The 13,248-nt window shown below is 48.5% G+C and overlaps 1 protein-coding gene across 1 annotated transcript in view; it reads left to right on the top strand.

Annotated features, from left to right (window-relative positions):
- Window positions 1-13,248, top strand: part of ATG4A (autophagy related 4A cysteine peptidase) — a 551,858-nt gene that overhangs the window by 170,270 nt on the left and 368,340 nt on the right. Inside the window, exon 5 of the mRNA XM_069612630.1 lies at window positions 849-950. Coding sequence (XP_069468731.1) covers window positions 849-950 — 102 coding nt within the window. The remainder of the gene's footprint in view (window positions 1-848; window positions 951-13,248) is intronic.

Here is a 13,248-nt window from a genome sequence, read left to right as displayed (position 1 = left end):
CTATAGGGATAGTGTTTCAGACACGCCTAGTCAACGTCCCCTTTTCGACTACGAAAAACAAAATGCAATACTCCGCAGTGACCACTGGATGTCGGACCTATGCACAGCATGTGAATCTAAGCAGATACAACCATCAGAAATGCTTTTACGGTAAGTAATGCATTCTCATATATTCACAGGGTATAGGAATCCATTTGCTTATCTCATCCAAAGTATTATAGTCTACCCGGCCTTTTAAAGCCAATGCTAAAATAGTTCTTCCATTATGAGGCGACATTCTGAAATGAGATGGTGTTTTCCATAATCCTCTTACCCCGCATAGCAGAATGGGTGAGACCCCATGAAACCTCCCCTGGACGCCATAAGTTAAAGAATGGAGCAAATCATTTCTTTTTGTTGTCTTTTCCTTCCACTTGTCTGCTTCTCACTAAAACATTGACACCTGTCTTCTAGGCATCCCAAATCAAAACCGTTTGTGTGGTGTATAGTGGTACTCACACTAGTCACCAAGTAGTGCTTCCTTTGTGCTTCACGCTTTGGATCCTAATACACTTTAGACATTATTTCTATATTAAACACAAACATCCCAAATGTCTGCCTAGTTTTAAGATTATGACTGGATGATTCTGTTGGGTTTCTTTGGTCGATTGCCACAGTGTGTTTAATGTTATTCAGTATTGCCTATCCGGCGATGCTTGGCTTTCTGTAGAATCTTCTGTAGAATCTGTTTCATAGAAAACACTCAACCTAGAAGACTAAGACTTGTATTTTTCTGCTAAAGGTATGCAACGTAATCCCTTGTTATTTAAGCAATACATATGGTCCTAACATTTTGTCTACCTCTTTAGATTGGCAATGGGAGATACACAAAAAGCAGCCAGATAAATACTGCAGGATACTGCAGTGTTTCTTAGACCGAAAAGATTGCTGCTATTCCATTCACCAAATGGGTAAGTCACAATGAGGAGTTGAGTATCAATTTTAAAACCTGTTTGGGCACACGCATTGCAGATTTGTTGGAATCCACTGTGGCTGGGCTTTGAACTGTTTTATGTACACTGATAGACTCTTTGACAACTGCATGTGCTAAACCAAACTCTGCCTCTTTTTATGCAAGGAGTGATCTTGGATTTGCACCCAGGAGAGCCAGCTTCAATTTTATGTTTTATTACTCCAGCTTTTATATGCCCCCCTTCCTTCCTTCTACCCCATATTGATTCAGCATTTCACAGGACTTACTCAATGGCAGGGGCCTTCCTTTCATTCACAAAGTGATGTTAACAAATACTTATATTCCTTGGTATCCTGGCTACCCATCATATGCGTGTTGCAATAACCTTAATGCCACTGTAAGTAACTAATCGGAGCCTCCTTTTAAGTATGCAATGTCCATAAGGCGTATATATGACAAAGATTTATGTGCAGTCATTTTTAGTGCAGAATGTTCAGACCGGCGAAAGAGGAGAGCCGGTGCGGCCGGGCGTGTGGAGGCGAGGGCCGTACCCAGGCCGAGTCAGCTTCGGCGTTCCTGCGCCGTGAGATCACTGTCGGACACCTGTAGGGTGTTGGCGGAGAGGGCGCACAGAGACGCCGTCCGTGCAGTGCGCCGGCCAGGATCAGACACTGGTGGCCTGACCCCCGGAAGCGCGACTTACCACGCCATAAGCGGTGGGGGTTGGAGGCGGTGGCGGCGGGCGCTGGAGTGAAGGCGTGGCATCGGACCTGCTGAGTCGCCGCAGAGACCGAGGACAGTACCTCTGCGGCTAGCCGAAGCGGCGACCATCACGGCGCAGGTCCCCGGCGCTGGGTAGTGGCAGCAGTGCATGCAGCAGCGTCCTGGAGGCTGGTGGTTGGGAGATGCGTGTCAACGAGGGACCCGCACTGCAGCCATACCCTCTGGAGTGAGGCTGCGGGAGATGAACGCTGCACCCAGCGCGGTGCGTGCGGCTACACAGCGGTAGGAGAGCTGTGTGAAGTGGAGCAGGTAGGAGTCAGCAGCAACCGCCCTGGTCCTGCCCGGTGGGACCTCAATGCCCATCCGGCTGGTCGTGTGCATCGGTGGGCGTCTGGCAGCCGTTTGGGGGTGCATTCCTCAATAGGACCGGAGGCGCCGGTATCCCCCTGCCACTTCCCTGCCTGTGCTTGCCTTGGTCGGTGGGTGTGGGCCGCACCCGGCCGCCTGGTTCCACTGAGGCGGTGTTGGGGATTCACCAGCGTTGTAGAATCGGCCAGGAGTGATCGCCTCAATAGTGCTTACCGGGTCCTGCAGCACCATCCCCGATCTGCGCATTGCGGGGTGGCCACAGTGCTTTGGTGCACTGCATGTTTGGAGAAGGCTACGGCATTAGAAGATTTGTCCGGAGCGGGTGTGCGCCACAATCGGCGCGGAAAGGGCACAGAGGACAGCTGCATCCCACAGGATTTTGGCACCAGCCTACACACGTGGCACATCCCGCGGCCCTGAGACTGCGTGAACATTATAGTGGGGCGCATTCGTTGGTAAGTGGCTGATAGCATCGGCCGAGTATGGGGAAAACTGATAAAGCCCAGAGAAAGTTGTCATTCGAGCCAGGCGTCGTGGCTAGGACGCCCAAACAGCACCTGCAGGCAGAATCCCTCACCTCTGCAATGGAACCCGAGGCAGAAGTGCCTAGGGTACCAGATTTGGACATTCAGGAAATACTTTTAGAGCTAAAGGCCGGCATTGGCAACCTTGATTCCAAATTGGACTCTCTCTCCTCTAAAGTTGACTTTCTACAGCATCAGATCGACAAACACAGTGATAGACTCGACGCGGTGGAGCAGAGAGTCTTGAATCCTGATGACAGCAGTGTGTCGCTGGGAGCCAGAGTGACCGCCCGAGAAGGTCAAATGAAAATGCTGAGCGCCAAAAATGAAGATCCTGAGAGCAGGGCTCGGCGCAACAACATTAGGCTGACAGGGGTTAGTGAGAAGCAGATGGCGGGCAAAATGGAGGACTTTATTGAGGGCCTCTGCAAAGAAATATTCGAAGCGACTGCCTTTTCCCAGCTCTTCGTTGTCAAGAGGGCCCACAGGGTGCCGTCCAGGCAGCCAGTGTCAGGCTCCTCAATTTTAAGGACCGCGACTTGATACTGAAGTTAGCGAGGGGAAAAAGGTGAATTACACTATGATGGCGATAGCACACAAATTTATCCTGACTTCTCTCAAGCAGTTCAAGCATGTTGCAGATCCTTTTTTTCGGGAGTGAAATGTTGTCTACGAGACTGTGAAATGAAATATTCAATGCTATTCCCAGCTAAATTAAGAATTCAGCATGCCGGAACAACCAAGTTTTTCACAACACCGGAGGAAGCTAATATGTTTCTGGACAGTATTGGCTGCAGATACACATAATAACAATCAGAGACCGCCTAAAAATGACCGTGCAAGAAGAAACCCGACCTGAAAAGCTGTCTCACCCACTCACTGCGCAGGTGGAATCGCTCCACGTGAAGTCACAGCAAAAAACGTTCTATTCTTGGTTGATGGGAACGGTAGTCCTTGAGTGGGCACTGGCGCCCCAAGCACAGCTTCTATTTCAAGTTTATTAGTTGTAGTAATAGGGGGGGGATTCTTGACGGGCGGGTTGGGGGTTGCCCGTGTGTGGGTGGAAAGGATAATGTTATTGATGCGGCCCACGCCCAGAAGCGGCTGGTTGATTGGTTCTGGGGCGCATCTGGTGAAACGCGACACTGTAGGGAAGCCTGGTAAAAAGTGTTGCGAGAGTTTTAGCGGCAAGGTGGCAACACCTACATTCAAGTTGGGGTTCTGTTTATGGTTAAAGGGGCAAGCTGAGGAAAGCACCACGGGCAAGATGGCCCACCTTCCCCACATTGTCCAGTGTCACACACGGGGGGATCACAAATACAACAACTCTAGCTGGTGGCTCACCCAGATAAGCAGTGGCGAGCACACCTCATATGCACCTGACCATGGGCCCATTCAAGGTAGCAACTTGGAATATTAGGGGTGTCATCAACCCCGCCAAAACCGGTAGGGTGTCCCAATACCTTAGGAGACATAAAGTTGATGTGGCATTGATCCAAGAAACGCACCTATCCCCTACCGCCGAAAGCAGTTGGGCATCTCACTGGGGTTGTCATAGGTATTTCTCCTCTTACTCGACATACGCACTTGGGGTGACCATCCTCATCAGTAAAAGGTTAAGGTTTAGGTTAAAATCAACTAAGAATGACGGGGCGGGTAGGTCCCTTCTAGTTTGTGGGACCCTGGAGGGAGTGGATGTGACACTGGTAAACTCTTAAGGCCCGAACGTTGATGGGACTAACAGTTTTGAGTGGGTCATGACTAACCTGGCAGGTATGGGACAAACCACAATCATTTGGGGCGGCGATATGAACGCCACGCTAAACCCGAGCATTGACAAGTCACAGTCACCTGGCACGGAGCAATCTAAGGCTAGTCTACAGATCTACGAGATCTGCAGGGTGTACAATCTTGAAGATGCATGGAGGGTTAGGAACGCAACAGCGCGCGATTATACATTCCACTCTTGGGTACACAACTCCAACTCCAGACTGGACTACCTCTTTGTGTCCAAGCATTACAATATACGGTGGGGTGATTGTCAAATACTTCCACAAACCCTTTTAGACAACTCCCCAGTTACTCTTGAGGGCACCCCGGCGGGCAAAAATGGCGATGGGCTCCCCTGGAGATTTAAACACGGGGCTTTGCAAGACCAGGCGTTCGCTCAGGAGCTCCACGCTGAAATAACATCCTTTCTCGAAAGTAATATGAATTCCGTTGACTCAGCTGGGACCCTGTGGGAAACACTTAAATGCTTTGTAAGAGGATATAATAAGGCAAAGGAAGTGACGGGTAGTCAGAGCCAAGATAGTGCCATTCTTGATAAGCAGCATGTAAGTACTAGGGCTAATGGGTGATGTCATGGAAGGCTGGATGCTGCTAGGTAACAATTACCCAATCAGAAGCCAGTATGGAGTCAAATGGTACTTTTTTCTAATGTTGGTGACGTTTCTCTTTGTTTTCTGTTTGGGTGTTGTATTTTGAATCCGGGATGAAGGAGGTGGCAGTTCCTGAAGACTTCCAGACCTATGAATGGGCATATTAAAATACAGCCAGACCGAGGGAGAGGAAGGATTGATGTTGCACCCGTTGTGCGGAATAAAGTCCTGTACATTACATTGTTAAAGGATAAATTGTTAGGGGAGAAGACTTATATATTCTGTTCCTGAATCAACTGTTGCCGCCGTGTCGGAGCCCCAGCCTGCCGCGGCGCTGCTCCTCGCCCCCACTCTTGGGGAGGAGGAGCTTTGAGAAGCGATCGACGCCCGTCAAAGTAAACAGGAGGAAGAGAGGCCTGGCCCTGAAGAACCAATGGGAGCCCCGATCTCCGTCTGAAGCGGTTAAGCAGCTATGCGCTTCTAAGCTACGAAAGAGGAGGGGCCGGAATTCACAGCGGCTGAGAGCAGCTGTCAGGTGTAGGCCTGCTACGCACCGGAGGGAGAGAGAAGGGATAGAGAGCTTACAAGCCGTGCCTTGTAGAGCGCGAGAGGACTCCGGATGAGGCTACATTGAGGCAACAAACAAGGTACTGATAAATAAGACTGTGTTCTACCACGAGATCAAAGGAGGGGTTCAGGAACTTATGAAGACTGAACAGGGGAGAGTAAAAGGAACTTTCAAAGACATTATTTACATAACGAAGACAGTGGATAAGAATGAAGGCTGAATGAGAGTTGGCCAGCAAACTCTTTTTAACGTGGATATGAAAAAAGGAAAGAACTAAAACTATCACCTGTGCCACATCATTGAGTAAACTCATAAAGTTGAGTCACCTTAGAGGACAATTACATGGCCAACTGCTACCACGCATCTCTATGAGACTTTATGAACCATATATATATCCTCTCTCCGATGAACAGGGGAACCAGCCAGAAGGAAGAAGAATTCCAGACCTACCTGTATCCTTTTATTTCATCAGCCACTTCTTCTTTGTTGTTTTCAAGAGTTATACAGTAAATAAACATTTGTTAAGACTTAATAAGTGTCCAGTGTTCTATCCACCGCCCTGACTTGTTACATTTGGTGGCAGCGGTGGGATAGACCGGAACATGATGGAGGAGTTAATTAAAACACTGAGTGAGGGTCAGCAGTTACTACAGCAGGCCCTCCAACTGCAAAGTCAACAGACACAGGCAGATAGGCAAGCATTTCAACAGTCCTTACAAGTGCAACAGGCACAGTTGTTAGAAACCACAAATATGAGAAACCATCCTCACGTGCCAACTTCTGTTCTACAAAAGTTCACAACAGGTGACGACCCAGCACACTTCTTTGTCAATTTTGAAAGAGTCGCCAGGAATGCCCAGTGGCCCCCGAGAGGAGGTGCCACTACATTGCACCACTAATGACGGGCGATGCAAAGCGCCTATCAAGCGGCTAACCCCTCTGGAGACACAAGCTATGGGGACATGAAGCGTGTTTTCCTCGAAAGATTAGGGCACGACGAGGAGGCATATAGAATTAAATTTTGAGATACCAAGTTATTGTCTGAAGAAACTCCCCGGCAACTATACCACAGAGTGAAAGAGTTAGGGGATAAGTGGCTACAGACCAGCACTTCGACTACCCATGAGATGGCGGAGAAGGTGATATTGGAACAATTTGTAGAGGACTTACCTATACCGATGCAAAGATGGGTCCGGCAACATCATACACCCTCATTAGTAGAAGCAGTGAATATCGCTTCTGCTTATCAGAAGGGTGGGCAAAGAAAGATATTGTCATATGGGCCTATACCCCGAGTCGGAGGGAGTACCTCCTCACCTGGACCCAGACCATCCAGTGGAGCAAGATGGCCGAACTCCATGCTCAAAATACCGGAATGGGAAGGAACTAGGTACCGACCTAATAGTGAAGCTGCGGGAACCACATATGTACCCAGACCACCTAGGTAAAATGTCTGTGGTCCACAGTGTTTCGAATGTGGAGAATGGGGGCATCTCGCCAAGTTGTGTCCTAAGAAGATCAAAACATAAACCATTGAAGTAGGGTCTCTTGAAGTAGTAAGAGCCATCAACTTAACCGATTCCTCCACAAACGCAAGATCTCCATCTCCATATGTATGTCATGCTGAGGTGGAAGGGCACCCTACTAGAGCACTGTTGGATTCAGGAAGTCTCCAGACCGCAGTCAAAAATATTTTTGGAACAGTCTTGTGCACTGTTCCATGCGCTGCTCCTAGATTAGGCTTTGGATTGTCTCAGTAATGGCTGCGGTTTCCGGATCACTGCCCTGAAGGCTGTAAAGGGCAATATAAATGTATGGAGAAAAGACTGGATCCAGATATGCTACGCGCTCACACATACAAATAATTGTGAAAAACAAGTTTAGTTTTGTCCAAATTCTGTATTGTAGATTCACAAAGAGTTCACTTCATTGAATTAACTTCATTCAATTGTTCTTCTGAAGACTATATTCAGATTGCAATGAATCATCTGAATAACACAGAATGCTACCAAAGACTAACAACAAATCCAATTAAGAATTTGCAAAAAGACTGGCAACTCATGAGCAACCATTGGAAAGAACAAGATCTAATCACAAATGAAGAATTTACATACCTGAACATTACTCATCTGATTCTTCCAACAATATATTTTTTGCCAAAAATCCATAAACCATTTACAGATCTTCCACAATGTAGACCCATTATCAACAGCATTGGCTCCATTACGGAAAACATTTCAGAATACATAGATAACTTTCTACAACCGCTCGCTGCAAGTCTCAGTTCATATATCAAAGACACAACCCACGCCATCAAACAGCTTGAAAATATATTTTGGGAATAGAATTTCTGGTTTGTAACTTTGGAAGTGTCGTCACTATACACCAGTATCATTCACGACAAAGGAATTTCCACAGCAAATCACTTCCTGAAAACCCGGTCCATATCTCTACAAGATCAAAACCTCATGATTTTGGAAATGATTCAGTTTATCTTAGCAAATAATATCTTTTGTTTCGGAGACAAACTTTTCAAACAAATCCATGGAACGGCAATGGGGACCAAATTTGCACCATCATACGCCAACTTATACATGGGACATTTTGAAACCCAATTTGCATGGCAACACCCGGACTTTACAGATAACAGAATTATTTTCTGGGGAAGATATATTGACTATATCATTGACTATATCATTATGATTTGGAACGGTACAGAACAACAGCTGAATGAATAACTATGCATTTCTGAACAACAACAACTACAATCTCAAATTCACTATCATATTCAGTCAACAGGCTATCGATTTTCTAGATCTTCATCTTTACATTCAGGATCACATGATTAAAACAACTCTGTACACAAAAAGCACAGCAGTCAACAGTGTGCTACATGCAACTAGCAACCATCCGAGGCACATAATACAAAATATACCTTTGAAGGGATTGTGTCCTCCGACGTATTCCTTATCTTAGATATCTCCTTCCAGCTCTGCTGGCCTCGGAAATTTTTTTCTCTAGAGGGCGCTGCGCGTCGACGTCCGCCGAGTCGATGTCCCTCGACAGCCGCCATATCGACGTCGACGTCATCCTGCCTATAAAGGCAGCGTGCAGCGTCCGTTGCTCAGTTCCGTTTTTCCACGCTTACTCAGTGCCTCGGAATACCGTTGCTCAGTTTTGTCAAGTTAATCCTATTTACCTCAAGATATTCGATCCGTACTCGATGGCTTCCTGGTCAGAATCGACAACTCCTCGGTCCGGTTTCAAAAAATGCCGAGATTGTGGGAAAAAGATGTCGCTGACTGACCCCCACAGAGTTTGTCTGTGGTGTTTGGGAGCTGAACACCATTGTTCGGAGTGCGAGGACTGTATGTGCATGACAGCTAAGGCCCTGAAGGAGCGTAGGGGGAAGCTGGAGAAAGGTAAGACTTTTAAAGCTTCTTCTTCCTCAACGAAGTCGAGACATTCGTCTCCTCGTCACCATTCGTGCTCCAGGTCTCGGAGTGGGTCCCATCACTCCTCGAGATCGAAGCACTCGAAGCGGAGACGTTGAAGATCCCCTTCTCCGTCCTCCTCTTCCTCTGTTTCTCCAAAGAGAATCCCTTGCCCCACGAAACATAGTTCCCGGGCTGAATGGGAGGAATTCTGCAAAAATATGATGTGCGTCTTCGAGAAAGCGGCCTCGACCCCCTCGAAGACTGCCGAGAGCGATGCTCTGGTCGAAAGACCCAAAGGTCAAAAATGCCGCGAGTCGCAGTACCTCGAGCGCGTCTCGAACCCTCGAGTAAAGCTATGACCTCAAAACCTTCTTCGAAGGTTCCGTCGACGCCATCGACGAAGGTTCCGTCGACGCCGAGGTCGGCGTCTTTGACGCCGTTGTCGAAGGGACCTTCGACGCACGGGTCTGTCGACTCGACGCCATCTTCGACACCGGCGTCGACGCCAAGAAAAGTCACGGTTACGATGCACCCAGTGGCTATCCCCAGGTCCTTGATGGCATCGAGGTTGTCAACTTCCTCGAGCAGAATCCCAATTCTGTCGAGGTCATCGAGGCCTCCGCCTTTGTTTTCAACGCCACGGCCGAAGCCTTCGGCGTTGACCACATCGACGTTTTCGAGGCCGATTATGACAAGTTTGGCACCCTCTGCCTTGGAGATGGGGTTTACACCCTTTGAGTTCAGAACAATTGAGAACTATGTCCTCAATTATGGAAGAGGGTGAACTATCTGAACAGGAAGACACATTTGAGTTGCAGGGACCTGCAACCCCAGTTACAGAGGAGCTATCCTCTGAAGAACGCAGGTTAAAGGATCTTCATGATTCCTTACATGAGGCAAGTGGGTTAGACACTTCCCTTGAGGTGGAGTTTGCTAGGCCAGACCTGGGGGAGCATGCTGAAACCCCCTATATAGCCTTAATGGCCAGGATCACAGAATTTATGGGGTGGTCTGCACCTTCACAGTCTTACCAACAAGATGACCTTACGGATATTCTTGACAAAGGTCCACAGGAGGATCCTGTAGTGCCCTTTCATAAAGATCTTCAGAGGAAGATTATGACGAACTGGGAAACCCCAGATGTCGTCCCGGCAGTAAATAAAAAACTGTCTACAAAATACAGGGTATCTTCTGCAGACCCGGAGTTTTTGTCAAAACACCCATCCCCAGAAAGTCTGGTGGTACAGGCAGCATCTTCTACTGATGTCAAGACTGCTTACCCTACCGTCCCACAGGACAGGGACGATAAGAAATATGATGCTATGGCAAAGAAAGTTTTTTCGGCATGTAGCATGGCGTTAAAATCTGTTAATGCTACTTGCACCCTTGCTAGATTCAGCCATACACTTTGGGAGTGTGCTTCTACAGCGGCTGACTGCATCCCGGAGGGAGAAGAAAGGGAGGCGTTCCTGAATATCATACAGGACGGTAAAGACGCTATGTGCGAATCCCTCCAGACGGGCATTGATTCGGCTGACAGTATCAGCAGAGCAATGGCGGCAAGTACAACAACCAGGAGATTCGCTTGGTTGAGAAAGTCTGGTTTTGCCCCAGATGTGCAAGCCAGGCTCTTGAACATGCCATTCGATGGCTCTTCTTTGTTCGGGAAAAAGGCGTATGACAGTTTAGAGAAACTGCAAACATCAAAAGCAGCAGCAAAATCCCTAGGTGCTGCAATCCGTCAGACACCTTTTCGTCCCACAGGAACCCCTGAGAGGGGCAAGTCCTTTCGCTTCTACTCCGCATTCGGAAGAGGTAGAGGACGACCGGCTCAAAGGGGACAAAGAAGAACTACCCGAGGTGGACGAGGTAGATATTCAAAAGCCGCAGCAACAGCAGGTGCCTCTTTACCATCGGCATCTGCATCAGCCGCCCCAAAACCACTCTGAGGACTTCCCTCACAGGACACCTGTAGGAGGCAGGTTAACTCAACATCTGGCGGAATGGCAGGCTATCACGTCAGATGCTTGGGCATTGGAAACAGTTGCCCAAGGTTACTGCCTGCCTATCCTACGCATACCTCAGAGTCATCCACCGGGGATCACCTCTCAGAAAGCTCCAGATCCGCTCCTCTTGCAGGAAATTTTGGACCTGCTAGAGAAAGGTGCCATAGAACCGGTACCTGTAGCGGAGAGGAACAAGGGCTGGTACTCCCCTTACTTTCTCATTCCAAAGAAAGACGGAGGACTGATGCCCATCTTGGACTTGCGAGAATTGAACATTTTCCTCAGGAAAGACAAATTCAAGATGGTAACTCTTTCTCAGATCCTTCAGGCCCTTCAGTTCCAGGACTGGTTGGTATCTCTGGACCTTCAGGACGCTTATTTCCATGTGCCTATCCATCTCAAACACAGGAAATACCTGAGGTTCGCAATTGGCAACTCTCATTATCAATTTCGAGTGCTGCAATTTGGGCTGACCTCCGCCCCGAGGGTCTTCACCAAGTTAATGTCGGTAGTGGCAGCAAGTCTAAGGAGGAAAGGGATTCACGTCTACCCCTACCTGGACGATTGGTTGATCAGGGCTGTATCTTCGGAACAAGCTCAGATCCAGCTAAATCACGTTTGCCACTCCCTTCACAGACTGGGCTTCTCCCTCAATTTAAAGAAGTCACAAATGATACCATCGCAGAGACTCCAGTTCATCGGAGCGATCCTGGACACTTCCCTGGGAAAAGCCTTGCCACCAGAGGTGAGGGCTCAAGATATTCTACAGATGGTTACCAAGTTCCAAGATGCCCAACGTCTCCCAGCCTTCGACTTTTTGAGGTTGCTAGGCCTCATGGCATCCTGCATTTTCCTAGTGCCAGAGGCTCGCCTGAGAATGAGATCCCTCCAGTGGGCACTGAGGACTCAGTGGTCACAATTCTCAGGGAGTATGACAGATCTTCTTCAGGTTCCCGACAGGGTGGCTCGAGACCTTCAGTGGTGGGCCTGTCAGGAGAACATTCTGAAAGGAGAACAGTTTTGGCAACCCTGGCCGGAGATAACAGTAGTCACGGATGCCTCACTCACGGGGTGGGGAGCCCAAGCCAACGACTTGACTATCAGCGGTCGTTGGTCTCCATCGGAGTCCAGACTACATATCAACCTGTTAGAGCTGAGGGCCATCAGACTTGCGCTGAAGGCGTTTCTGCCAGCTGTACAAGGGAAAAATGTCCTGATAATGACGGACAACACAGTGGCCATGCATTACCTCAACAAAAGAGGAGGCTTATGATCACTACCCCTGTGCGGAGAGGCGATGCAGCTCTGGTTTTGGGCAATCCAAGAAGGAATCTCTCTATCGGCAGTTCACCTAGCCGGAGAGAGGAACTTGACAGCGGACGCTCTGACCAGGCAGAGCACAGTCTCCCACGAGTGGGAACTAGCTCAGGAAGTCCTTCAAGAGATCTTCGCCCTTTGGGGAACCCCTCAGGTGGATCTGTTCGCCACCAGTGTCAACAGGAAGTGCGATCTGTTCTGCTCAAGGGAATTTCCCCCGAGAGGAGCTCTGGGAGACGCGTTCATAGTGGACTGGGAGTTTCTGCTTCTGTACGCGTTCCCACCGGTCCCTGTAATTCCTCAAATGATCAGGAGGTTGAGAAGATTCCGGAGAACCATGATCCTAATTGCCCCGGATTGGGCCAGGAGAACGTGGTACCCGGACCTTCTAGACTTGTCTATCTGCCCTCCAATTCGACTTCCACTCAGAGAGAACCTACTCTCACAGAAGGGAGGTCAGGTTCTCCATCCAGACATCAAAACCCTCAACCTTCAAGCTTGGCTTCTGAAAGGCTGAGGTACAAGGATTGGGACCTCCCTGATGATGTTATGGAGGTGTTGCTTTCGGCAAGGAGGCCAGCACCAAAGTCCTTATACCGCTGCCGTTGGAACAGATTTTGCAGCTGGTGTAGAGAACAGAATATCGACCCCTTTTCATGTGGTACACCAATGGTTTTGTCCTTCCTACTCTATTTGGCGAATTCAGGCCTTCAAGTTGGCACCATTAAGGGCTATCTCGCAGCGCTGTCCATCTTTAAGCGCACTGCGGAAGAACCATCCTATTTCAAGTTACCCTTGGTAATACAGTTTCTAAAGGGGTTAACCAACGTTATCCCCCAAGACCAATACAGGTTCTCCTATGGGATTTAAACTTAGTCCTAACTTTCCTGATGGGCGCACCTTTCGAACCACTCCATTCTTGTTCGTTAAGATTTCTTACCCTTAAAGCTGTTTTATTAATAGCACTTACA

The sequence above is a fragment of the Ambystoma mexicanum genome, chromosome 5p (assembly GCF_040938575.1).
Source record: "Ambystoma mexicanum isolate Mex_15411 chromosome 5p, UKY_AmexF1_1, whole genome shotgun sequence".
NCBI classification, from domain to species: Eukaryota; Metazoa; Chordata; class Amphibia; order Caudata; family Ambystomatidae; genus Ambystoma; species Ambystoma mexicanum.
Note: the sequence above shows the minus strand (reverse complement) of the source record. Positions and strands in the feature narration are given on the sequence as shown.